Source organism: Triticum aestivum, chromosome 2B (assembly GCF_018294505.1).
Source record: "Triticum aestivum cultivar Chinese Spring chromosome 2B, IWGSC CS RefSeq v2.1, whole genome shotgun sequence".
Lineage (NCBI taxonomy): Eukaryota > Viridiplantae > Streptophyta > Magnoliopsida > Poales > Poaceae > Triticum > Triticum aestivum.
The window spans coordinates 793,460,390-793,488,224 of NC_057798.1; the positions used below are offsets into that span (position 1 = coordinate 793,460,390).

The following is a 27,835-nucleotide window of genomic DNA, read 5'->3' on the forward strand; positions in this document are numbered from 1 at the left end:
GCTCGATATTTTCCCTCGAGTAGTTCGCCTATACCTGGCCATACCTCAGGCCGGGCCGGGCTTCGGGTCAGGCCTAGCCAAGCCCGACGCAAAAACCCAGGTCCGAGCCCAGACCGGCCCGACCATCGCGCCTGTTTTCTGGGCCCGAGCCTGGCTCGAACACGTAAAAGCCCGTCGGGCTCCGGGCTGGGTCGGGCTTTTTCGGACTGGGTCGGGTCGGGCTTCTCATGGCCAGGTATAAGTTCGCCTGTGCTATTCTAACGTGAATACGACCCTGGTGCACTGGCTACGGGACTGTTTGGTTTGGAGCATGTGGACGCCACGCCAAAAATCGGCGTTGACCAAAGGTTGGGCTCCAGTTTGGTTTGGTACCAACTAGCAAATATGCCCGTGCGTTGTACCGGGAGAATCAAAACACACTTTCCTGGCCCAATGACCCAAGACAACATTCTGTTGCATCAGCCATGTAATATATATTTTACCAATGGTCTTAAAATGCATGTATGAGATGCTACACTTCAATCATGAAAGAATTGATTAATTTAAATATCTAAATTACCTTCCTAGTTAATTTGCAGTATAAGGAGTCATTACCTTCATCATTTGATTTATCATTGAGAGCCTAAATCATGAGAATCGTACATGTATGTACATATATAAGAAATTAAGGTTTAATTGGTAAGTTACCAGATGCCCATTACTGATTTTCGTTACCAAATTTCTTCTAAACATAGATGCATGGAGACCTATAAAGTCTAAAGTACAACTCAATTATCTTTCATATAGAAGGAAACATAATAAACGGATTTGCACATACCACACTAAAACGAATTTTTTATTTGAAGAGGTCACAATAATTTTCATGGAATCAGGTGTATGATTCGGAATTTCTTTTTTAACCATGCATGCTTCAAATTCCACAAAAAGGCATTATTCCCCGTGCGTTGAAACGAAAAAAAAATCATCCCTCATACACTCACCTGACAGCATCGGCGAATCCCTTCAAATCTTTCACAGTGCCACACAAGAAACAGCATGATAAGTGGTGTCGCGCAAAGTTCATAAGGTTGTATTATTTGTGAAATGTACTCAACATGTTTCCAATTTATTAGACAACAGAAATATCAATGTTAAGACGGGATTTTCAAAATACCCCATATAAAGAAGATATTAATAAAGGTTGCATCATAAATGGAATTTTAGGAATAATGATTAATATAATAGCATATTTCAAATCTACACATCTTTTTAAAGGGATTTCCATATATAACATGTTAGATTTGGTGTTAGGATTTGAAAGTGATTAAAAAAATACCATATTTGAAATCTACACATCTTTTTAAGGGATTTCTATATATAACATGTTAGATTTGGAGTTAGGGCTATAAAGTTATGAGTTTTTTTGAAATATTTGAATATGTCCAAAAATAGAAAGAATGAAAATAGAGTAACTGGTACATTGTGCAGTCCATCTGCTAAGTGACGCTGGGGCGAGTAGTAATATCCTACGCCTACCAACATTAATAGGAGAGAAAAAGAAGAAAAGAGAGAAGGGGGATCGAACCTGGGTCCCCCAGGTCAAGAGGTGAGGCTCAGACCACTACGCCAGCCATCCGCAAGTTATTTACTACATGGGCTTAACTTTAATAACCGAGCCTGCCGCGGATTTTAGAAGGGGCAAACCGAACCGTTTTTTCACTTACCAATGGCATGGTGGGTAATTCTTTACAACCTCAGGGGCAGTTTTAATGACGGACGACAGAAACCCAATTCTCTTTATTATTACTAGTACAAATGCCCGTGCGTTGCACCGGGCAAAAAAAGGCACAACCAGCTTCATGCACCATTGTGCATCTTTTTTATATTTAGTTTTAATAAATGTCCATAATAAGGTTAACCGTGAAAAATCCTTATTTTTAATAAAAGTTAACATTTTCATAAAAATTGGAACACTTTTTAAGAATAGTTAACGTTTTTATGAAAATTTGAACATTTCTCTAAAAAAGAACATTTTTTACGGGATTTTTTTAATAGATGTTTTTTATGAAAAGAATATTTTGTTTTTGGTTGTACATTTCTAGATGGACTTTGTTTTAGTAAAAAATGGAACTTTTTGGGAATTTTTAAGTTTTGTAGAAAATGCGAACATATTTTTTTAAACAAAGATAGTGTGAACATATGTAAAACCGTGAACATTTTAAAGCTATTTTTATTGTGTTAAAAAATTACAGATATTTTTATAGCATCTTTGTTAGGCAATTTTTACGTATGGTTGTTTAATTGGGAAGATTTTTTTTTAACTATTTGGGCTTGGCCCAATAAAGCACTTGACGTTAACTTTTATTAAAATATGGATGCACGAACTCATCTTCCTTATCGTTATCCATTCTTAAGTCTCCCTTGGCAAAGTGCTCTGCGCCGCCGCCACGTCGTGTCTACCTCCTATGTCGAAATGGGCCTATCCCTTCCTCTCGTGGTGCGCCGTAATGGAGAGTTCCCCATGGGGCTGGGAGGGGGAGAGGCGGGGCAAGCAGTCTCTGTTTGGTGCCCCCTACCAGCTGCGGTCAGAGTTGATCAATTGTTTCGTCCAAGCAGCACGTTTTGCCGAATAATACGCCACCGCAATCATGGGAGTCCAGTTAACGATTTTAATTGAAACTTAAACCATTATTGAATATATGCACACAACACCCATAAGAAGATCTTTGGACGACAGTGAGATCGAGCCATCCATGCATATAATCAAACTGCAACAGACCGTTTGATTAGAATCGTGCAGTGATCAGCAGCATAAACTATCATCCATGAAGTAGTTTTAGAGCAAATAAACTGCAACTTTCTGGAATATAACAATAATAAAAGCACCACAGTAGCAACTAAAGGGTTTGATTTCAGTCAAGGAATATAGCATTACATCAATAGCAAAACATGGTGATATTTGTGGAAATAAAATAATAAGAGCACTGCAACTGCTAGTAAAAGCAATATTATCCAACATGATCATTTGAACCAGCACATAGGACCACCATCAACCACAACATACTGTTAAAGAGTACATGTCTAAATTTTATGAAAGCTAGAAACTGAAAGTCATTTACAGCCAACAATTTGTAATTGACCCTACTGGTCTACATCCAATGAATTATGAGACACCATTTCATTTCCTACATATCCTGTTTTTTCAACAGAAAAGCCTGTTTTGACAGAATGGAAGTTAGCACGACCAAGTAAATCAAACTTGAAAAAAGAATAAAGTTTCGAGATGAGCTTACATTATCAATTTGCACAAATGTATGTCATATCTTTTCTTACAGATTCGTATTGGAGAATAAAGTTGTCCTGGAATCAACAAAATGTTCATATTACTCTACAAAGACCATCATTTTTTGTTAATATGAAACCTTATGAATCGTATTTCATTAAATATGTACGTCTCCCAGCCGCGCGTCACCACCTCTCTTCCGTCCATTTGAGAAGCTTCGCCATTCACCACGACGCCGCTGAGCCGTCGCCATCTATTTCTTTGCAAAGTTCGATAGATAGATTAGATAGATAGATAGTGCACTAAAAGAGAACAAATTCATAAGAAAAGTAATGTATACACCTGATATCCCAACTCCCAAGAATCAAACTGTGGTAAAACAAAACTAATACATACCATGGCTATCCAACAGCACATAGTAGTGACAAATCTGAACCGGGTCCCCTTCCCTTAGGATATGATATACCTTCAGGCCGATTAACTCTAGGTGTTCTATGAATTCTGAAAGTCTGAATCAACTCATGTGCAACTTTTGACGATGGTGCAAATGGAGAGGCATCACAAGATTGGATCCTTATCCTGCTATATAACTGTAGTACAGTTAAAGCAAATAAGCTAAGGAATTGGACAGCAGGATGAAGGTGCACCACACCATCCAATTCTGAAAAGGTGGCGGCTAATGGTCTTCCTTGTTGAATCCATAAGGACTATGCTTTTCTATCCTTGAACTAAGCTGAAACTCGAGCTCTAAAATCTGAACGAAAAAACTTGATTTCTTGGAAAGAGGGTCACTGCTCCAAATCGTGTTGCCTCGCCCGTACATCACCGAAGCTGGGGCACACATTGGAGCAGTGGCATTTGCGACGCCCAGCAGCGGGGTCACATCTCATCCCCATCAGCTCAAATCAAAACAGAACGCAAATTAGCCCAAACAGTTAGAAGACTTATTTAAACCGCACATGGTGCACTCAGACATAAGAGAAGACCCAAGCAGAGCGATCAAGCCATGCAATTCTAGTTATTAAAATACTAACTAGTTATTGTATCTAGACGGACAGTCTTATGTAAAACGTTTAGATTTACGTAGTAGTTTGCAAGGAGCATATACATACTATTTTTCAAATGGGGTGTATACAAGTATACAACTAATACTACTTTAACTGAAAACATCAGAGAGCATGTTTTAATTCATTCATGATCTCTGCATTTTATTTAGAAACAAGCATGCACCAAGATACTCACATAGAGAGCAGAATCCTCTCTTTCACAGTACTATTGTTTCATCTAGCTCTAACATATCCTCTCTTTCTCCCTTTTAATAAGTAGTATAGTTGATGCTATACAGACTTAAGAAGTAAGTAGTTGATGACAGATACAAATCGATGACACTGTAGTATGTACCTCAGGTCAGACGAAGTTTCGGCGGATAGTAGAGTATGTGCAGACAGATTTCCGGCGAAGTCGGCGGTGTACAGCCACGGCGCTGTCGGAAACTTGAGGCGTGAAGATGAGCCAAATAACTGCAGATTATTCCAGAGAGTTAGAACACGAAAAACTATTTGACCTTGCAATAGAATAAAAAGGGTTCGGCGATGTGCACATCTCTCTCTCTCTCTCTCTCTCTCTCTCTACCTCACCTCTTTTTTCACCACAAGTTACAAAACCAAATAACTGAATTTGTTGGCCCTGTACATCATTTAAAGATTAAAAGAAACTCAAATCCAAGATCAGTTGTCGTTCATGACCTCTGCATTTTATACAGAAACAAGAATGCACCAAGATACTCACATAGAAAGCAGAATCTTCTGTTTCACAGGGCTATTGTTTCATCTATCTCTAACATATCATTTATTTCTCCCTTTTAATAAGTAGTATAGTTGACGACATACATACTTAAGAAGTAAGTAGTTGATGACAGATACAAATTGATGACACTGTAGTATGTACCTCAGGTCAGACAAAGTTTCGGCGGACAGTAGAGTATGTGCAGAAGGATTTCCGGCGAAGTCGACGGTGTACAGCCACGGCGCTGTTGGAAACTTGAGGCGCGACGATGAACCAAATAACTGCAGACTATCCCAAAGAGTTAGAACACGAAAAACTATTTGACCTTGCAATAGAATGGAAAGGGTTCGGTGATGTGCACGGTCATATGCATGAAAGCATCGAATTTGTTTACATGTAACATCAGCAGTATATACATGTAGTCGCCTCCAAAATTGACCATATGAGCTTTCAAATGAAAGGACAAAAATGAAAAAGGAACATATAAGAAATGTGAGTTATATAGTATTTTATTACCAACATGGCATCACTCAAAGATAATACTTGTCAAAGAACAGCTTGATCAGGCACAAAGACCTAGACATGTGAAAGAGAAGGGAATCAACACATAAAATTTAACCTGAATCTACCTCAACCATGAGCAAGTACGAGCACTGCTCCTTGCCTTGAGTAAGTGCTTGCTTTGGCTTAGTTTGCCCCAGCACAACAGAGATCAATTCCCTGGATGGCATATATTTAATATACGTTCTCCTCCTAGTACTAAAAATAGGACTACATGGCTTCCTAGCGAGTTAAAGCTAACAGAGATCAGAGAGCAAACTAATTTCACCAATTTATCACTGTAATCTCTATTGAATGCAACACTTTGCCACATCTTGTATTATCTATATGGCATTGCTAAAGTGATTCTAATCTGAAAAAAGAATAAAAAAATCCAACTTTGCCATGTTAAACAGCATCCATAGTATTGCATGATGTAGTGACCCAAAATTAGTAGCACTATAATTGGATGGTTCAAACTCATGTGCCAAATGTCCTAAAAGTTCAGACTTGTATTCACAAAATAAGGAAATTCAACAATATATCTTCAAATGTAACTATGGATGGATTGAACAACCAAATTGCTACCTGATAGAGCAAAATTCCATATGCTTTCTGTTTTTTAAACCGAGTTCGAGGTGGATTCCATATTCTAACTGCACTTTACGGGAATGGATCTACAATCATATTAAGAGATTTCCTTCATCTTGAGCTGGTGCTTCAGCTGTTGGAACACTTAAGCTCAGATCTTCAGTATGATTTTCTTTAAGTGTAGGATCGAACAAAACCTACATGATAGATTGCTTACATTTATTAATAATCAATCAAGCAATTTTCTTGCACGGATAACACTATGTCATGAAATGTATTGCTGCTATATTTTCGTTCAGTTTTTGTAATAAGATAAAGTACTTAAATGATCTGCCAAGGAATAAACCAAATCAACAGCGACTCTATGGTCTAATTATCAGCTCTACACAATTAATAATACAAATAGAACTCTGGTACTAATTCTACAGAAAAGATACACCAAATACATTATCAGTCAGGTTCAGTACCAAGACCATTTTAGACATCTAAACATATTTATAGTATAGCGATATAGCTGCAGGTGTAAAGCGTGAAAATTCTCGATGGTACAAACTGTAAGCTGACAAATTGTCGATGCAATCACTGGTGGAAAAAGGGCCTTTGGTCGCGGTTCGCAACTGCCATTAGTCGCGGTTGCGCAACCGCGACAGAACGGGCGCGACTAAAGGCCCCCCCCCTTTAGTCGCGGTTGCTTAAGAACCGCGACTAAAGGCCCGTCCACGTGGGCGCCAGGTGGCCGTCGGGGCGGAGGACCTTTAGTCGCGGTTCTTCTGGCCAACCGCGACTAAAGGCCGCCGCAGGTTTAGGGTTTTAGCCCCCCCCCTTAAACCTGTTTTCTGTTTAATTTGTATTGTTTTATTTCTTTTGTGCTTTATTTTAATTTTGAAGGAGTTTCATATATTCTACGGTACTACATACATGCATATGAATGTACAATTTCAAATAAATTTGAAATTAGAACCAAAAAGAATTCAAGAGGAATATACAATATATATTCAATATCATCGGATGACCATATACAATTTTGAACAAGTTTCCATACATGATTTAATGCATATAAAGTTCTACGTCCTCGTAATAGTGTTCTCCTTTAGGATGGAGGACTTCCCTGCTGAACCATCCAGCTAGTTCCTCTTGAAGTGGTCGGAAGCGAGCTTCTGGACTAAGCATCCACCGAAGGTTATTCCTCTGAGCATTGGTATCACTCGGAACCCGCTCAGAGGTGTATCTCCGGATCATCTCACAGACATAGTATCCACATAGATTGGTCTCCGGTGGCTGAATATCCCCAGCATTCTTAGCCTTTAACATTTTGAATTCTAGCTCTTTTTTGAATTCACCGACCTTTGTATCTACGAACCGTCTCCAAACCCTACGAGGCAAAGAAAATTAAATGAACAAGAGAGTTATTAATTAGTTACTTGATATTAGGAAATGAACGAAATAGGCCGATCGATATAGAGCGCAAATGAATGAAAATAATTACTTCTGCAGCATTCTTCTCATGCCGCCCCAAAGCTTTGGATCCATATTCACAGAGTCGTGGACGAGACATTCTGAGGTGTTAACTTTAATTACTAGCAGAATCCAGTGGAACCTGCGGACACGATACATGCACAGTACGTCATGCATAACTCATCGATTAGCCGGCCACATACCATGCATGGAGTAAACAAAAGAGAATGTGCTCAAGACAGAAACACTCACTCAAAATGGTAAGGAAATAGAATATCACTTTTGAGTTCCTGCTTTGTAAGAAACTGCCACAGGTCTGCCTCCACGTCGGCGGGGTAACGCTCCAACACATGTCCATTAACGATGTGTGGGTCAATGAACCCAACATCATGGATGTTCCTTACTCTGCATTCCTTAATCTTCATTCTGCATGTATAATAGCGGACACAACAATATAGTTAGGACATATATATAGTGCAGGCAATATGAACGAGATGGGGTAGAAATTAATAAATCACTTACAGAACGTAGCAACTGATGATAGATTTATCGAGCTCGCGCAGATTGAAAAGCTGGAACAATTCACTCAGTTCAATTTGTACATAGTAATGTTTGAAGTGATGCTCATGTCTAACTTCCGCATAAATATATTCTTTGGCGTTTTTATTTTTTATGTAACCCTTGTACCATTTCAGCAGACCTTTCATTTGTGGAGGTAGATCCTTTTCCTGCGCAGGCTCGACGAGAGGCCCATTCTTGACATATGTAATTACTACCTCCTTCACTGGCGCCTCATCAAGGCCTAACAGTTCACGAAGAGTAATACCTAAGTTGGCCGCTTGTTCTCTGGCACTCGTTACAGTCAATCCCTGTGCTGCCGCAGCTTGTATGATCTCGGGGGCATCCGGACAGAAGGCTTCCACTATAAGCGGGGCAATCGATTGTTTACTTTGTTCCCCGAGCTGGGCAACTTGTTTCCCGCTTTTTTTACTTTCGGCCTTCTCCCGCTCTTTGTTCTCCTTGAACATGAGTGCCTGCCTGCGAAGTTCACGTGCATAGTCGTTAGGCAGATTCTTCGCGGCTTGGGACGGTGTGCTCAAAAATGACTTAGCCCACTTCTTTTGCTCATCAGAAAATACTGGCTTGGGCTCGGGCTCTCTTTTCTTCTTGCAGTCCGCCTTCCATTTCTCCAAATCAGCAGCCGCGGCCGCGTCGACTTCCTCGGCACTACGTTCCCAAGGCCTTGTGGGGAGAGGCTTCAGTGATGGCTCCGGTACCTTTGTGGTCTTAGGTACATAAGGGTCCGGGTTAAAATCCAGGACTGCTTCTGCTTCTTTGCCGGAGGTGGATTGGGGGGCGGCGTCTGATCACCCGCCGGACGAGGACTGGGGGGCGGCGGCTGATCACCCGCCGGACGTTGTGGACTGGGGGGCGGCGTCGGCTGACGTGACGGAGGTGTAGGTGAACCGCCACCACCACCACCACCACCACCACCACCACCACCACCGCCACCACCACCACCGTAGGGGGGTGGACTTGTTGTCCTTTGCGCCTCGCCTGGAAACTTGATAAACTTCTTTTGCCATAGAATGAAATGGCGCTTGACATCTCCAAGTCTTTTCTCCCCTTCAGGTGTAGCAATGTCAATCTCCAGGTCCTCAAACCCTTGGACTATGTCCTCCACCGTGACACGAGCATAGCCATCTTGAATGGGGTTGTTGTGGTGGAGTGCTCCAGGTAAACATGGTAAAGCACTGCCGATGGCTACCTTCATGGACATGTTCCCGATAGGATAATACAGATGACATTCTTTCATCTCCTTTATATCGTCCACGGGGTAGCGAGGATGCTCCGGTGAAGTAATTTCGACCACCAGAGGCTCCGGTGCAGTAATTTGGACCACCAGAGGCTCCGGTGCAGTAATTTCGATCGTCGGTGCATCTGCACCAGCCGGTGGGGCCTCCGTGGAAGCCACGCTGCTTCTCCGCTGCTGGCTTCCGAGATCCGCTGGATGATCTTCATGCTGCACCCGAGCTGCATCTCTTTCGGCTACTAGTACACTCATGGTTTTCTTCATCACATCCATTTCCGATGCCAACCGCGCCACAACATCTGCTTCCCGATCCATCTTTCTCTTACGGCTTCTGTAACCGTACGGGTCATCGTTTTGGGGGAACCCTATTTTCCACGGAATGTGCCCCATGCCTCGTACACGTCCTCCGTGTTCAGGATTCCCGAGGGCTTTTGTCAGCGCGTCGTTCTCTCTGTTGAACTTGATCTTCCCCTGTTGAGCATCCCTCATTGCGTTAATAAGGGCTTGGGTGGGTTTAATTAATTTGCCCCGGTAAACACACTCCCCTGTCTCCGGGTTCAGCGTTCCCCCATGCCCGTACCACCAGCTTTTGGCCCTTGGGTCCCATCCCTCCGTACCTGGACGGATTCCTCGCGCCCTCAGCTCGTTCTCCATCTTCTCCCACCTAGGCTCCCAAAGGCGATACCCTCCTGGCCCCATAACATGATTGTACTCCTTCTTAGCCGCATTTTCCTTATTTTTTTCGATATTTGAATGAACTGCTCCGATTTCTTTTGCTTCACAAATTCTGGCCAATCATGTTTCAGTTTCTCATATTGTCCTTTGAAATCCGGAGTCTTGTTCTGCTTGACAAAGTCATGGGCTAGATTTTGCTTGAATTTCCGGAATGCGTCGGCCATCTTATGAAGAGCGAACTGTTTGACTAGCCTCCTCCTCTCCTTGTTTTCCTCAATCTTGTTACCCTCCTCATCGAATTTGTTGTATTCCGGAGGTAGAACGAAATGTTCCATAAGCTTCTTGAAGCAATCTTTTTTTGTTCTCTTATCGACAAAAGTGAAACCATCAATTCGTGCCTTCTTTGGCTCATTCCACTCCTGGACGGTGATCGAGACGTTGTCTCTAACAATGGCTCCGCATTGGCTGACAAACTGGTGGCGTTCTTGCGGGGCTCCAGCGGCCTGCCGGTTGCACTGTCGACAACCTCGATGGTGCATGTTTCTCCTTGTTTCATCGTCTTGGTTGCGCCACGCTTTGACGACGTACTCGATTGTTTCGACGATCCGGCCGAGGGCTAAAATAAGAAAGAGTCGCGCGCGTTAGTACACACATATTTATTCAAATCAGTTAGTTTGTATCACCAGAGGCTCAATGTATATATATACCTCGGCGCCGGAGGTGGTTGCTACTTCCATTTGAAGATCGTCGTTTATCGACGTTTGTTCGGCATCATCTTGCTGACGGCGCCCTTCATCTTCACCGTCAAGGTTCAGATAAGAAGAGATATCATCTTCTTCTTCTCCGGTCAGCACATATAGAATATCGCTGTTTATGATGCCGAACATATGTGCTTCACCGTCCGGATCATAGTTGTCCATAATCGGGTCAGCTCTATCGTCCGCCATTATGTCAGTCCTGAAAACATGTAGTAAAAACAAATTAATTAAGTGAAGAAGGGGGGCGGTGGCGGTGGCGGTGGCGAAAGGGCGGTGGCGAAAGGAGGGGGCGAGGAAGGGGTGGGAGAGGGTGTCGCGGTAGAGCGCGAGACGGGGCGGCAGACGACGGCGTCACGGAGAGGGGAGGCGAGGACAACACATTTATAACCCTCGCCGTCCCCTCTCGATCCCTAAAAAAACACCGCGCGCATCGCCGCCCCCCTCGCCGCCCCTCTCCGTATAAACAAATTGTCCGAACAGAGCTTGGAGTAGACTGGCTAGGGTTTGGCCAGGGATGCGGATGGAGACGAATATATGTGGGGTCGGGATGGCCCATGTGCAGGGCGGGGGGTGCTGACAACACTCTTTTTTCTTTTCTTTTTCATTTCATTTCATTTTTTCTTTTCCTGTTTTTATCCTTTTCATCTTTAAAACAATTCAGTATATCAAAATATAGCAATGAAAAAAGATATTTGAGAAATCATAAAATGTATGTGAATTCAAAAAAATGAATCATAAAATGTTCATGGATACAAAAACATTGTGATTTTGCAAAAAAAAAGGTTTTCAAAAAATATTGATGATTTTGTGGAAAAAATTATTCGTGTATTTCAAAAAATTGATTTTATTAGACACAAAAAATTCTTTCACGTATTTTCACGTATTTAATTTTAAAAATTCTTTCTTTTTTTCTTCTTCCTTTTTTTCTTCTTTCTTTTTTTCTTCTGTTGTTTTCTTCCTTTTTCTTTTTTCTTCCTTTTCCTTTTTTCTTCCTTTTTCTTGTTTTTCTTCTGTTTTTCTTTTGTTTTCTTCTTCCTTCTTTCTTCTTCTTCCTTTTTCCTTTTTCTTTCTTCTTCTTCTTCCTTTTTCTTCTTCCTTCTTCTTCTTCTGCCGGCGCGCGGAGGACGGCAGGCAGGGCCAGCGGGCGGCGGGCGGCAGGGCGGCGGGCGGCGGGCGGCGGAGGCGGCGCTCACTGGCGGAGGCGGAGGCGGCGCTCACTGGGGACGGGGGCGGCGGTGCTCACTAGGGACGGGGGCGGCGGCGCTCACTGGGGATGGGGGCGGCGGCGCGCAGGGCTTCGGCGTCGGCGTCGGCGTCGGGGCAGGGCTTCGGCGTCGGCGTCGGCCGGGGCAGCGCTTCGGCGTCGAGAGAGAGGAGAATGGGAAGTGGCAAAACTGCTAAGTGCAGTATTTATAGACGTACCTTTAGTCGCGGTTGGAGAGGCGGACCGCGACTAAAGGTACCCTTTAGTCGCGGCCCGCCACCCCAACCGCGACTAAAGGGTGCCCTTTAGTCGCGGTCCGCCTCCCCAACCGCGACTAAAGGGTTTTGGCGCCGCCTCCGTTCCCGCGCAGAAAGACCCTTTAGTCGCGGCCCGCCACCCCAACCGCGACTAAAGGTACCCTTTAGTCGCGGTCCGCCTCCCCAGCCGCGACTAAAGGTCTGTGCTAGAACTGGCGCGGTGCGGTGGGATGTTTAGTCCCACCTCGCTAGCCGAGAGGCTTCGACAGTGGTTTATAAGCGCGGCTGCGCTCACCACTTCGAGCTCCTCTCAAATGCAGGCTTACGGGCCTATTCCGTCACTATGTGCCTGTGGGCCTACTGGGCCTTCTGCGGGCCTGAATCCTGGCCCTTTAATGGGTTTCTAGTCGTATTCAGGCCGTGGTGGCCCAGTAGGTGGCATATTTTCTTTTTTTCTTCCTTTTTTCCTTTTTCCTTTTTTCTTCTGTTTTTTTCTTCTGTTTTTTTCTTATGTTTTTCTTCTGTTTGTTTTTTTCTTCTGTTTTTCCTTTTTTCTTCTGTTTTTTTCTTCTGTTTTTTCTTCCTTTTTCTTCTGTTTTTTTCTTCTGTTTTTTTCTTCCTTTTTCCTTTTTCCTTTTTTCTTCTGTTTTTTTCTTCTGTTTTTCCTTTTTTCTTATGTTTTTCTTCTGTTTGCTTTTTTCTTCTGTTTTTTTCTTCTGTTTTTTCTTCTGTTTTTTCTTCATTTTCAAATCTTAAAAATACAATTATATATCAAAAAAATCAGAAAAATAAAACTAATTCATTTTAAAACCCCTTGAAGGTTTGACAAAAGGTTTGATACAATAAATTATTACACATCATTTCTTCCCTTGTGTCCCTGCTTGCTTACGATTGTGCCGTATCCATGGAGCATCCTCATCATTTAACTTAATGCTTGGGTCGGTGTTCACTTTGAAGGGCGGAATTTCAGCAAACATATTATAATCTTCTGACATGTCTGTCCTTTTTCCCTGAAAGAACAATGTGGCGCTTTGGATCATCGCATGATGCACTGATCGTTTTCTTATCTTTCCGTTTCCTCGGTTTGCTACTCATGTCCTTCACATAGAAAACCTGAGCGACATCTTTCGCTAGGACGAATGGTTCGTCAAGGTAACCAAGATTGTTGAAATCCACCATTGTCATTCCGTATTGCTGGTCCACCTTTACCCCACCTCCTGTTAGCTTGAACCATTTGCACCGGAACAAAGGGACCTTAAAGGAGGGTCCATAGTCAAGTTCCCATATCTCCTCTATGTAACCATAATATGTGACCTTTTGCCCATTCTCGGTTGCTGCATCAAAGCGGACACCACTGTTTTGGTTGGTGCTCTTTTTATCTTGGGCGATCGTGTAAAATGTATTCCCATTTATCTCGTACCCTTGGAAAGTCGTTATAGTCGAAGATGGTGTCTTGGCCAACATGTACAGCTGATCTACAACATCATTGTCATTCATTAAATGTTTTCTCAACCAACTGCCGAAAGTCTCCATGTGGGCCTTCCTAATCCAGGATTCAGGCTTCCCCGGGTTGTCCGAGCGTAAAATATTCTTGTGTTTCTCAAAGTACGGAGCCACCAAGCTGGAATTGGTCAGTACAGTGTGGTGTGCTTCAGTCAGAGAATGGCCGTCCATACATATCGTTGATTTCCTTCCGATCGTGCCTTTTCCACTTAGTCTCCCCTCGTGCCGCGATCGAGGAAGACCAATCGGCTTAAGGTCAGGAACAAAGTCAACACAAAACTCAATTACCTCCTCATTTCCATAGCCCTTGGCGATGCTTCCTTCTGGCCTAGCACGGTTACGAACATATTTCTTTAATACTCCCATGAACCTCTCGAAGGGGAACATATTGTGTAGAAATACAGGACCGAGAACGAAAATCTCTTCGACTAGGTGAACCAGGAGGTGCGTCATAATATTGAAGAAGGATGGCGGGAACACCAACTCGAAACTGACAAGACATTGGATCACATCGTTCTGTAACCGTGGTAGAACTTCTGGATTGATTACCTTCTGAGAGATTGCATTGAGGAATGCACATAGCTTCACAATGGCTACTCGAACATTTTCCGGCAGGAGCCCCCTCAAAGCAATCGGAAGCAATTGCGTCATAATCACGTGGCAGTCGTGAGACTTCAGGTTTTGGAACTTTTTCTCCGCCATGTTTATTATTCCCTTTATATTGGACGAGAATCCAGACGGGACCTTCATACTGCTCAGGCATTCAAAAAAGATGACCTTCTCTTCTTTGGTCAGAGCGTAGCTGGCACGACCTTGAAACCATTCCGGATGCCGGTCATCAGGGTCTTTCAAACGTTGCTGGTCCTGCCGTGCTTCCTTTGTATCATTTGTCTTCCCATACACGCCCAAGAAGCTTAGGAGGTTCACGCAAATATTCTTCGTAACGTGCATCACGTCGATTGCAGAGCGGACATCTAGGACTTTCCAATATTCTAGCTCCCAGAATATAGATTTCTTCTTCCACATGGCTGCGTGCCCGTCAGCTCCCTTCGGAACTGATTGTCCGCCAGGACCCTTTCCAAAGATGACTTTCAAATCCTTGACCATATCAAATACCTCAGCACCAGTGCGTTCCGCAGGCTTCGGCCGGTGATCTGCCTTGCCGTTGTAATGCTTGCCTTTCTTTCTTACTGGATGAATTTTCGGAAGAAATCGACGATGCCCAAGGTACACGTTCTTCTTACAATTTGGCAAATGTACACTTTCAGTCTCATGTAAGCAGTGCGTGCATGCATTGTATCCCTTATTTGACAGTCCCGAAAGGTTACTAAGAGCAGGCCAATCGTTGATGGTTACGAAAAGCAACGCTCGTAGGTCAAATTCCTCTTGTTTGTGCTCATCCCACACACGGACACCACCCCACAGCTGTAAAAGTTCATCAACTAATGGCCTTAGGTACACATCGATGTCGTTGCCGGGTTGCTTCGGACCTTGGATGAGCACTGGCATCATAATGAACTTCCGCTTCATGCACAACCAAGGAGGAAGGTTGTAGATGCATAGAGTCACGGGCCAGGTGCTATGGCTGGAGCTCTGCTCGCCAAAAGGATTCATGCCATCCGTACTTAGAGCAAATCTTATGTTCCTTGCGTCAGCTGCAAAATCTTTGAACCATCTGTCGATCTTTCTCCATTGTGTTCCATCTGCGGTGTGTCTCAACTCCCCGTCCGACTTACGGTCCTCTTTGTGCCATCGCAACAACTTGGCATGCTCTTTGTTCCTGAACAGACGTTTCAACCGTCGTATTATAGGAGCATACCACATCACCTTGGCGGGAACCCTCTTCCTGGGTTTCTGGCCCTCAACATCGTCACCAGGGTCATCGTCTCTGATCTTATAACGCAATGCAGTGCATACCGGGCATTCATTCAAATTCTCGTATTCACCGCGGTAGAGGATGCAGTCGTTGATGCATGCATGTATCTTCAGAACCTCTAAACCTAGAGGGCAGACAACCTTCTTTGCTTCGTACGTACTGGCGGGCAACTCGTTATCCTTTGGAAACATATTCTTCAACATTTTCAGCAAGTTTTCAAATGCCGAGTCAGCTACACCTGCCTCTGCCTTCCATTTCAGCAAATCCAGTGTGCAGCCCAGCTTTTTCAGACCATCATCGCATCCGGGGTACAGCGCCTTTCTGTGATCCTCTAACATGCGATCCAAATTCTCCCTCTCCTTTTCAGTTTCGCAGCGTCTCCGTGCATCAGCAATGGTCCGACCAAGATCATCAACGGGATCATCACGTGCCTCTTCTTCACCTTCCCCTTCACCTTCAGCATCCTCCATGAAAGTATCATCGAAATGAGCAAGATAGCTTTCATCGATGAAATCATCCCCTTCTTCATCTTCTTCCATTATAACCCCTCTTTCTCCATGCTTGGTCCAACAATTATAGCTTGGCATGAAACCGTGCCGAAGCAGATGCATGTGAACATCTCTTGAGGAAGAGTAACCCTTCTGATTCTTACAGATAACACATGGACAGATAACAAAACCCCCCTGCTTGTTCGCATTAGCCACTACGAGGAAATCTTTCAAACCCGTAGTGAACTCGCCGGAGAGTCGGTTACCGTACATCCATTGCCGATTCATCTGCATTATTATAATATAAAATATATAATTAACCATCATGCATTTGTTAAACTAACTAGCTACAAACAATATAAATTAAACAATGAACTGCACACATGCATATTTTATCAATGACACACATGCATGAAAGGTTCAAGTTGCTAACCGCGATCGAGGAGGAAAAAATAAATGAGGAACCTCAAGTGTGGCTCCAACACTTCATATCATGTTTGTTTCACCCTCTTAGGGCATTTCATCAAACACCTTGTGTGCATAAGAGGAACCAAAAGCAAACCTACACCCCCTTGTGAAGCTTGTGAAGAGAAGTGGCACCAAATGGCTAAGTGAGCGTGCTGAACTGGTATATATAGGGGAGGAGCTTTAGTCGCGGTTGGCCTGGCCAACCGCGACTAAAGGCCTTTGCGCACCTTTAGTCGCGGTTGGCCTGGCCAACCGCGACTAAAGCCCCTCACGTGCACCAGCTGGCCACCGAGCGCCCTGGGCCCAGGCCTTTGGTCGCGGTTCGTCTGCCGAACCGCGACTAAAGACTTCATTAGTCGCGGCTCCTACAGTTTCGCGACTAATGGGGCTGGACGGAAGCCTCTTTTTCTACCAGTGAATGTAGGTGCCAAATAAGTGTTGGCGTCATACCACAGTGCACTGACACAAAGCATAAAAGGAGAATAACATATTAACATTTCATTGTTGTACCAAAGAACAGACCATAGCTTCACAGCTAAGATTAATGCAGTAGTAGCACTACAATGACTTGTCAATAGTGACCTCGCACACACTGGCATTTTTACTGTAACTATTTTATGAGCTTGCAAATAAAAGCACAAAAATGAGAAGGGAACAAAAATGAAAATAGCACATATATACACTATTTATGTTTTGAAGGATACCAGTTCACAAATAAAAAATATATCTGTTCATGGACTATTTGGCGCAGTAGCAGAATTTTGTTTAAAAAATGGACTTGTGCTAATGGGAGAGATAGAGAGCAGATGGGGATTGCTTGCCCTATCTTGGTGCAGCAGAGGCATCATCCGAGGTGAGGAGGTGCTGCTGGCTAGGGTTCCTTCCTGCCCTTGACGGCAGCGAGCGTGGTGGATGGGGAAATCCCATGGCGTGCTCCATCTGCATCTGCAACAGAGGATATGAAGAGAAGGTGAGATGTAGGGGTGGAGGATCCCGGCCAAGAAAGGGGAAGGAGGGATGAACCTGGGGCCGCCGGAGACGGGCCGGCGAAGCACTGCCCGAAACCCTAGCCACGGGGGTGTGGTTGCGAGCGGGCAGTAGAGGCCGGGAGCGGAGAATCTGGACGGAGGGGAGGGAGGCGCGGAGCTTGGGGGGGCTCGGGGGCGTGCTGTGCGGCGCTGGAGCTCGCCGAAAGCGGCCGGCGTGGGCGGCGGCGGCGGCGGCGACTTCATGGGCGAGAGGGAGAGGAGGTGAGCCCGTGCGTGTGTGGTTGTGTTTTTTTTTTTACAAATCTGCTCAGACCGCGCGTTGAATACTCTGAACGCCAGGGTGTTTTGTGCAAAAACGAAACGTTTTCTCAGATATCCACTTAAGATAGGACTGCGGGTTGAATTCTCACAAACAAAGGGGCTTTTTCGCAAAAACGCCGACGACGTACGGGCAGAAGCACTCCGTGCTTTATTAGTAGGGAAAGATTAGGTAGTAAAGATAAAGATAAAGATAAAGAGGTAAAGATTATTTGGTCCGCCTGGGCTACATGGGCTAGTGCAGTTCACTTTTTCGCCAACGCGCGGCCAAATCGCGGGCGGCTTGGATGGTGCGCCAATTTTTTGGCGAGCCCGCAGGTTGGTAGGGTCAGCATGGGCAACATCCAAACGCATCCGTAGGAATCCGGGTTCGATCCCTGGGAACTGTTTCCCTCCTCTATGTCTTCCTGTTTATTACTATATATTCGCTAAATGGGGCGGCCCATTACTGCACGGGCTCTTTTAACACAGTATATACGCAAAACGTCATACATATGCACACACTTACCTGGGGATACCACTATCCTCGTACATGTTGGTTCAGAATTCTGGTAGGCTGGGGATACCACTGTCCTTGTACAGGCTGGTTCCGGTTATTCCTTGTAAATGTCACTTTCTATCTTCTCTAGTGCTGACAAGTGGCACATTGCATGCGCGCGGTTTATTGCAACCTAGGGATTTTCCTTTTTTTTACATTCATTTAAAAAATAATTTATCTCTTCAACCATGCATCCAAATCACGAATCGTTTTCATCCTTAGATTTCTCTCATTGAGATGTTAGAAATTAGATCCCATGTTAAAAGGTTTAAAAAATGCTCCCATTTTTTTCTAAACTGTTCACGTTATTGAAAATTATTCACAAATTCCAAAATATGGTTTTGTTTTATAGAAAGTTCAACTTTCCACAAAAAATGTCTATCTACTTTAAAAATCTTAAAAAACTTTGAAAATATTCAAAACTTTCATATTTTACAATTAATTTTCAATCAATGATTGTTTTCTTAGAAAAAGTCAAAAAAACGTTTGTTTCTTTTTCAAAATTTTTGAAAAACATTTTTATGAACTGCTTGTGCTTTTTTCAATATCGGACAGACACCTTCCAGAAGCTTGGTAAAACCTGAAAAAACAGAAACAGAACCTCCCAAAACCGAAAGAATGTAAACATATTAACAACCGACCGGCTATGTGCGGATGAGGACAATTTGGCGCAATATGTTGAATGTAAAATTCCATCTAGAACCACCGATCATTGACACATATAGATAGGGTCTGCATGCGTGCGTTCATAGAGCCGAGTGTATGAGCCTGCGTCTGCACTAAGAAACATAAGAAGAAAACTATCAATGGTAACACAACGTGTCAAAGTACAAAGAAATCTGTGCCATCTGTCAAAAATTTCAAGCTGCATCCTGCATCATTCAGTCAAAAGAAAAAGAAAGGAAAAGCATCTCGAAGGGGCTCATGGGGTGGAGTGGGCGTGCGTGCGTTTATGGGGATGAGTGTATGCGGGTGGAGTATGTATGAGCGTCGGTGTCTGTACCGTGTTAAAAAAATCAAAAGAAAAATAATAGGATGGAAAAAAAGAGAGAAGGAAAGCAACGCGTATCATATCCGACCGGCACCGGCCCGAGTCGAGTCGAGTCGAGTCGGTTCGCAGCAGATCCCCACCTGCGGTGCAGCCTCGGGATTTCACTGGAAAAAAAAGACCTGCAGGCAGCCTCGGGTCGGTTCGAGCAGCCGACACCTGCCACCCGCGCCGCCGCCGCCGCCGCCGCTAGGGCTTCCTCCCTCCACGCCGCCCGCGATCGCCGCCGCCGCCGGGGGAGATGGCGGACCGGCTCACGCGGATCGCCATCGTCAACGACGACCGCTGCAAGCCCAAGAAGTGCCGCCAGGAGTGCAAGAAGAGCTGCCCCGTCGTCAAGACCGGTAACGCCCAATCCCCCCCTCTCCTCTCCTCTCCTCTTGCCCCCCTCGGCCGCCGGCCGGCCGGCCGGGAAAAGCCAGGTCCTTTGGTCGAGCATGAGGGTGTAGATCCCCAGGTTGATTCGGCCGTTTCCGCCGCCGCCGCCCGCCCGCAATCTGTTCGACTCCGTGCGCGCGCGCCTCTGGCCGAATTGCTCGCGAGATCTGGGGGCTTGGTTGGCACTCAAGGCGACCCCTTGATTTCTCCCCTGAGCCCTGCTACGGGCTCTTTTAGGAATTTTGTTCTCGTGCGTGCATGCGAGTATGCGACCAATTTAAGCGCTTCTCTCCGCCTCTTGAAAATAATTGAGGCTGTGCTTTTGAGTTTTGACGAATTAGGTCCGGTCAATGGTGAAGTCAAAAGCTTTGACTGACATCTTCTGAAATATCTGGACTAAACATGCTTGAAGAAAGCCATGTGTAAAAATTGCCTTCAAAAATTATGTTGTCAACGTGTGCCTTGAATTGCTGGTGGAAAAAAGGTTGTGCTTTGGGGACCATGTTCATGCCCAGAACAAATTTGAGAGAACCGGCTCTCTGATTGATTGATTCGTTATTCGTGTTGTAGTCCGTGAAGGGCATCCTGCCGGATGGAAAAGCGAGGTCGTTTGGTCGAGTAGGGCCATGTTGATTCGGCTGCTTCCGCTGCGCCCACAATCTGTTCGTGTCCGTGGGTGTGGTGTTTTGATCTGGCGCACGCCTGTGGTCGAATTGCTCGCTAGATCTGGCTGCTAGGCCCGCAAGGAGACCCCTTGATTTCTGCAGTGCTACGGACTCTTTTAATAATTTGTTCTCATGCATGCGAGTATGCGGCCAATTTAAGTGCTCTATATGTACACGCCTCTTGAAAGGAATTGAGGCTGTTCTTTTGACATTAGGTCCGTTCATTAGTAAAGCCAAAGCTCCTTTGACTAGCATCTTCTAAAATACACTATCTGGTCTACACATACTCGAAGGAGACCATGTTTACGCCCAAATCAAATTTTTGGAGAAACCGGCTATCTGATTGATTCATTGATTGTACCTATTGTAGTCTGTCAAGGACATCTGGCGACTGGCGTGCATGTTTAATTTGTAGAGTACCACTTTTTCTGTTTGTGTACACCAACTCTACACTTGCCATGACGTTTTGTAATACTGTATATCCTGATGCATGCTTGTTCTGATTGTATACATTTCCGGCTTTGAGACCATGGCCTATTCTGATTGAACTGGATTATGACAACTTGCTGGTTATTTTGTTGCACAGGGAAGTTGTGCATTGAAGTTGGTCCGGCGTCCAAGGTTTCCTTCATCTCTGAAGAGCTGTGCATTGGTTGTGGTATTTGTGTCAAGGTATATATATGACAACTTTTACACAGCTACTAAATTGCCTGGTCTTTATTAAAATATGCACTCTACTATTTGGTCTTCTCATTCCCTGTAATTAATTCTTGCTGCAGAAATGCCCATTTGATGCCATCGAGATCATTAACCTCCCAAAAGATCTGGAAAAGGATACCACCCATCGCTATGGGCCAAATACATTCAAATTGCACAGGTACGTTTTGTTTGATGAAGACTTCTCGATTTGTATCAAGTTGCATGTTATTTGTCATTTCTGCAATTACTAATTTTGCACTTGCAGGCTGCCTGTTCCAAGGCCTGGTCAAGTTTTGGGACTTGTTGGAACCAATGGAATTGGAAAGTCCACAGCGCTTAAAGTCTTAGCTGGCAAGCTGAAACCAAATTTGGGACGATTCAAAGTATGTATCCCGTACCTCCTACACAAAAAATTCTTCCGTATTCAGTGAACTGCTCAAGATAGTGTTATTTAGCTCTGCACTTCTCCTTTTTTTGCAGAATCCACCTGATTGGCAGGAGATCCTTACATACTTCCGTGGCTCTGAACTTCAGAATTATTTTACACGTTTATTGGAGGATAACCTGAAGGTACTGTATTGCCACAGTTTTTTATTCACCGTGTTCGTAATTCAGGCAGGGTCTGTTACTATTTAGTTTCTAACAAGAAGCTTGTGATAACCTGTTCATTTGCCGTGTTATTTTTCTCTTCTGTTTTATCATATGTGAAAATAGGCATGCAGGCTAGTAGCAATATTCTCTCCCACTTATGCATTCAACGATATGCTTGTAGCAGAGTAGGCATATAGTACCGCACTTATGGTAAACATTCAACTTCTTTTGTCCTTCAAATAGTAATATGCAATGATCATTTCAGTAAAACCATGGCTACGGCGATTCTTGTATTAATGCTTCTAATGTGGATGCCTTGAGATAACACGTTACTATGTGAAGTGTTGCAAACTTGCAAAATTAAGCATATAATAGCATACTCTATATCTTATGGTTTAGTCTTCCTGATATTATTTAGTCATGCATTTGTTACCATGCCCTCTGTTACTGTCTGACATCCAAATACCTGCTCTTTCATATTTCTAATAGACTGTTGTACTGTATGTTTTTTTTAACAGTTGAATACTTCTGATGATTCCTCGCACTCTCTCTGCAGGCAATCATCAAGCCTCAATATGTTGACCACATTCCGAAAGCTGTCCATGGAAATGTCGGGCAAGTACTTGAGCTGAAAGATGAGAGGGATATGAAAGCTGAGCTGTGCGCTGACCTTGAATTGAACCAAGTTATTGACCGAAATGTGGGAGAACTTTCTGGCGGTGAGCTCCAGAGATTTGCAATAGCAGTTGTTGCTGTGCAAAGTGCAGAAATTTACATGTTTGATGAACCATCAAGTTATCTCGATGTTAAGCAGAGACTGAAGGCTGCACAAGTCATTAGGTCCTTGCTGAGATCGAACAGGTAATCTATATTTGTTTTCATGATTATATTTCGAATCTTTTGACTAATAGACGCTTTGAAAATTTTACTGACAAGTAGTATGATTTTGTTTCCAGCTACGTCATTGTTGTGGAACATGACTTGAGTGTCTTAGATTACCTGTCCGACTTCATTTGCTGCTTATATGGAAAGCCAGGAGCTTATGGTGTAGTTACATTGCCATTTTCAGTCCGAGAAGGTATCAACATTTTCCTGGCTGGATTTGTTCCAACTGAAAATCTTCGGTTTCGAGATGAATCTCTTACATTTAAGGTAAGGCAACATACGCAGATAATATTTCATATCCTTTTTCCGTGATGAAAACATGTTCTGATGTTTATATTGTCTTCTTAGATTGTGGATACGCAAGACAACGCGGAGGAGATTGAAACATACCAACGATACAAGTACCCTTCCATGAGCAAAACTCTGGGAAATTTCAAGCTCACTGTCATGGAAGGTGAATTCACTGATTCTCAGATTGTTGTGATGCTTGGTGAGAACGGAACAGGGAAAACTACCTTCATCAGAATGCTGGTACATCTCTCCACCCCTTCCTCCCCCTACCTTCTCTCTATAAATATGTATGTTGCGCTCTTGATCTTGCAAGGCACCGCTATATTCGTGTAAATAGTGTTATGTCTAAAATGATACAAATGGAAGCTTTGTGCTCTTGACCTATAATGCCATAAGTTCTGTGATAATGTTATAAATCCTTTCCTAAGTATTATCATCAACCGTTTCATTGTCGGAATTTTCAGAATCAATGATGTCTTGTTTTCTGTTCTCAAGTCACAACTGTTACTGGATAGCTACTCTTCTATACAAGAAATTTGTAATATAATTTGCATTTGAATTGATGAAGCCCTTGGTTCTTATGTTCATTGTCTTTTATGACCGGACAGGCTGGGCACTTGAAGCCAGATACCATGGAAGGAGTTGAGATCGAAATTCCCGAATTTAATGTGTCCTACAAGCCCCAAAAGATTAGCCCAAAATTCCCGGGCTCAGTGAGGCAACTGCTTCATAAGAAAATACGCGATTCATATACTCATGCTCAGTTTATATCCGATGTAATGAAGCCACTACAAATTGAGCAGCTCATGGATCAGGAGGTGCTGAATTTATCAGGTGGAGAACTCCAAAGGGTGGCGCTATGTCTTTGCCTTGGACAGGTATCTCCTTGTATTCGAAGTTCTGAACTGTTGCTTAGTATTCTTGGTTTAGCAGGGCAACATAGTTGTTCACGTGTGACCACCTCATTTGTCTTGAACTCTTGATAACAGTATCTTGCATGAGATACCTCCACATGGAAATGAAGAGCATTTTTTTTTTTGAATTCAAGAGCATTTTTTAAAGTAAATCAAGAGCATTAGATAGAGCACAAAATGCATTTGAGAAGATGTCATTCCTACTTCACGTTGTCTGAGAGAGACTGGGAGTGAGAAGGTAAAGAACTAAAGAAACATGGCACGTGGACTTGGTGACATTTTAGTCATATTGTTGTATGAATTTGTGCCAAGATAAAAAAAATTAGATGGCTGTTTTAATTGTTGGCGTGGAAGGTATTAGATATAACTCCAGACTAGTTTACTGTAGATGCTATAAGAGATAATTTCATTTGCAACATGCCAAGTGATTCATGTTCAGTTGCTGGTGACTATTTCTTCAATATTTCTTTCGTACAACAGCATAATATGGATGAGACTCAGCTAGCACAACAGATGTGGGATACAAGAATACGAGTACCGTCATCAGCATGTGTGGATAACTAACTAACTTTGTGTTTTTTTTTGCTTTTCAGCCTGCAGAAATCTACCTTATCGATGAGCCGAGTGCGTACCTTGATTCGGAGCAGCGCATTGTCGCGTCGAAGGTGATCAAGAGGTTCATCCTCCATGCCAAGAAGACAGCGTTCATCGTCGAGCACGACTTCATCATGGCCGCCTACCTGGCGGACAAGGTGGTAGTCTATGAGGGGCGCCCCTCCGTCGAGTGCACTGCCTGCACGCCGCAGTCCCTTGTGTCTGGGATGAACAGGTTCCTATCGGTAAGTGCATAAGCAACATCCATCCATTTAGGGAAGCAGAGAGCGAGGCCAATCGATGAGCTTTCCTGGTCAGTTAAATTGATGGGCACAAAAGTGGACTTTGAGAAGTTTAACTTGCTTACCAGTGGTATTGGCAAAGGCATCCAAAATATCCTTCAACAACTTGGTCTGAATAACCTCCCCTTCTGTCACAATTAGAGTCATCCGCACATTGTAGCATGGGGCAGGGTTGAGAATCTAGTACGGGGTGTCGAAGCAACTCATGAGAGGCAAAATTCCTGATGGTTTGCTGCAACACATCCAACTACCACAATGAAGAGCAGGGGGGAGGTCTCCCTACCTCGATCTCCTTTTAAGGTCGTTCCAGTCTCCCGGTATTCCTTGCGAGTAGAATTGATGTCTTGGCTATGGTTAGGAGTGCTTCCATCCATCCAATCCAGTGATCATTAAACCCTCTGATCCTCATAATAGAGAACAGCACGTCCCAGGAGACTGTCAAAAGCCTTTCTTTTTTCCTTTTTCTGCAGGTTTGGGCCAAATCCATTGCATATAACAAATTATCCGGAATGCATCGCATCCTGTCAAATCCTGTCTGGTCATTGTTAACGAGCCAAGTAATCAACTTTTGCAGTCTTGCCGCTAAAACTTTAGTAATCCATTTGGCTCAAAAATTGAGCAACGAGACCGGTCTGAAGGTACCAGGAGAGTTGCCATTGTCTTTCTTCCTAAGCAATACCATCAAAGATCTATAATTCTCTCCAGTTGCAGCTTCCCAGAAAGGAACTGATTGGAGAAGGCAATTATAATCATCTTTAATGACTTGTCAAAAGTCATGGTAGAATGCTGAGCCGAAACCATCCGGTCCTGGGCTTTTATCCCTCAGCACATCTCTTATAGCTTTGAAAATCTCATCTGAAACCCATTAGTCAGAGAAGACAAGTCAATCTGATCTGAATATAGCTGAACCATGTCAATGCCATAATAAGTGTTGGATCGAGTCTCCATCAGTTCTTTGTAGAATTTAGTCTGGACATCTCGTTTTGCCGAATGGGAAAAGTGGGGGCACCCCATCCACAGTAACAGATTTAAACCATGTATCTTCCCGCGCTTCCACGGCAACCGAATGGCAAAGTAACTGAATTCTGAACTTTACCATAGTTCTTTAAATGAAATTCAAGCTGACACTTGTGTTGTTGCACTGACAAAATAATGCTAAATCCGGAGTTCTCTTACCTGTGCTTTATCCTAGTCCTTCGGTCTGGAGTACGTGTCGTGTGGAGGTGCCCACCCTGGCCCGTCTTCATGTTTGCCAATATGCTAATAAGAAAAACAATTATGAGAAATTACTTGCACAGAAATCCACGAGTTAAGTTTCAGTTACATATATGCAGGATTGTATAAAATATGTTGCAAAATACTTAGAAATCGAGTTCAGCTAGTTAACTACACCAACCAGTGAACTGTGAGCAGAAGAGCAGGGGCGCGCAGCGTAGTAATTGCTTTAATGTTTCATGAAGTTGGCAAAGCCCATTGAGCAGGGGTGCACACCTGACAATGGGTAGTGCTGAAAATTACCAATGTGGTAACTACTTCAATGGGCTTTGCTTTAATGTCTTTCCTGTAAAGTTACACTTTGGTAATTTCTCCAGCTATTAGCTTAGATGTTTTGGCTATGCATATTATTCATTTACTATGTACACTAAATAACTAATTTCAAGGCTGAGTCTTGTTTGAAGTCTAGTGTGGTTGCTTGATACACTGTTTTGCAACAATGGCAAATTGAAATAGGAAGAAACAATATTAATACTTAGTTGGATATGCCCATAAACTGAATGGCTGTGTACATGAAAAATGAATGCGAAAAACAAGTATGATGTGCAGATTCATAATTCAGTATGATGCATTTATGGACTCTGGCATGCGACATCTCCTAGCCGCTTTCTGTTGTGCTTGATTGCCAATATTTTTGTGCAAAACATGAAAGAAATGTTTATCTGTCTACTAGTATTATTTATATTTGTCGAATCCAAACCCTCTAAGATGTATAAGTGGTTATATCCCTCTCCCAGCATCACTTGATTTGAGCATCGCGTAGAGTTTTGCATCTGTAGTTATCATCATCGCTGATTTCCGTTGTTTTTGGTTTGGTTTGGCAGCACCTTGACATCACGTTTCGGAGGGACCCGACCAACTACCGGCCTCGGATCAACAAGATGGACTCGACCAAGGACCGGGAGCAGAAGGCCGCGGGGTCCTACTACTACCTCGACGACTGACTGACTGATTGGCGCGCCGCCCCTCCCGAGAGAATTCAGTTTGACTGATCTTGTTTTTAGGTGAATTGAACTATGCTCGGATAGACAGACATTCAGACAGATGGCGTGGAATCAAGCGTAGGAAACAAACCAGTAAAATCTTGCCTCGTTCATCTGACAAACCTGGGTTTTGTCCTGTTTTTTTTTGGGGGTACTGACGTTGGATAGATTTGGCAGATGAGACAGCCAACTGCACCTGCTCTGTCCCAGGTCAAAGCAGCTCTGTCATCTTGGTTACTTAATTAGCAGCTACTAATTGAATTAGCGCACATGCAAACCCAGACCTGATATGATGGTTATGTTTCCTGTTCTTTCTCATGTCGCTGGGATTTTATAACTATGTTCAGGCTGCCATATGAAAAATCTACCTTCTCGCATTTTCTTTTGAAAAATTGACCATCTTAATATGCAAAAACGGAAAAGCCGCAAACGACTCATATTCATGCACATGCTAGCCATGCAATTTGTTTATCCATGTGAAGGAGAGAGATAAGCAAAAATGAAGGGAGTGGCTTCCCATGCAAGGGACTGCCTCTACATGTGCTTAGGTAAGATAGTAAATGTGAACCCAAAGCATCTGAGAAAAACAAACCTGGTACCCCAGGACATTGGAGCTTTCTTTTTAATGCTATCATAGAACAGGCTGGGGTGAGGGAACTAGATATGCATGGTAGACAATATACTTGGGGT

General features: G+C 43.6%; 2 protein-coding genes across 6 annotated transcripts; one reads left to right on the plus strand and one right to left on the minus strand.

Moving 5' to 3' along the window:
- Positions 1-3,244: 3,244 nt before the first annotated feature.
- On the minus strand, positions 3,245-17,969 carry LOC123047470 (uncharacterized). 5 transcript variants are annotated; one of them, XR_006422999.1, is made up of 6 exons: positions 17,699-17,969; positions 17,497-17,620; positions 5,210-5,328; positions 4,664-4,782; positions 3,432-3,521; positions 3,245-3,339 (listed from the first exon to the last, which is right to left on the minus strand). XR_006422999.1 is itself a non-coding variant. In XM_044471037.1 (5 exons), exons 1-4 carry the CDS (start codon positions 17,905-17,907, stop codon positions 4,665-4,667), a joined length of 570 nt encoding a protein of 189 aa, XP_044326972.1. In that variant the 5' UTR covers positions 17,908-17,969; the 3' UTR covers positions 3,245-3,515; position 4,664. The 5 variants fall into 5 exon arrangements, 3 of the variants coding, with proteins under 3 accessions (XP_044326972.1, XP_044326971.1, XP_044326973.1); XM_044471037.1 differs by having other exon boundaries at positions 3,245-3,515; XM_044471036.1 differs by having other exon boundaries at positions 3,245-3,521.
- A 1,642-nt stretch (positions 17,970-19,611) lies between these two features.
- Positions 19,612-27,463, plus strand: LOC123047471 (ABC transporter E family member 2). The gene is made up of 11 exons (XM_044471039.1): positions 19,612-19,912; positions 21,198-21,283; positions 21,391-21,488; positions 21,576-21,693; positions 21,791-21,880; positions 22,458-22,762; positions 22,858-23,053; positions 23,135-23,317; positions 23,686-23,955; positions 24,585-24,830; positions 26,987-27,463. Exons 1-11 carry the CDS (start codon positions 19,810-19,812, stop codon positions 27,104-27,106), a joined length of 1,815 nt encoding a protein of 604 aa, XP_044326974.1. The 5' UTR covers positions 19,612-19,809; the 3' UTR covers positions 27,107-27,463.
- Positions 27,464-27,835: the final 372 nt, after the last annotated feature.

Excerpts from the sequence above, each read along its gene's own strand:
- LOC123047470 (XM_044471037.1), bottom strand. The coding sequence starts at position 17,907 with ATGAAGTCGCCGCCGCCGCCGCCGCCCACGCCGGCCGCTTTCGGCGAG. Across the intron at positions 5,329-17,496 it reads CTCTGCTGCACCAAGATAGG|TTATTTGGTTCATCGTCGCG; the intron begins GCAAGCAATCCC and ends GATAGTCTGCAG. Across the intron at positions 4,783-5,209 it reads GAAACTTTGTCTGACCTGAG|TTATTTGGCTCATCTTCACG; the intron begins GTACATACTACA and ends AATAATCTGCAG.
- LOC123047471 (XM_044471039.1), top strand. The coding sequence starts at position 19,810 with ATGGCGGACCGGCTCACGCGGATCGCCATCGTCAACGACGACCGCTGC. Across the intron at positions 23,318-23,685 it reads CTACCTTCATCAGAATGCTG|GCTGGGCACTTGAAGCCAGA; the intron begins GTACATCTCTCC and ends ATGACCGGACAG. Across the intron at positions 23,956-24,584 it reads TATGTCTTTGCCTTGGACAG|CCTGCAGAAATCTACCTTAT; the intron begins GTATCTCCTTGT and ends TTTGCTTTTCAG.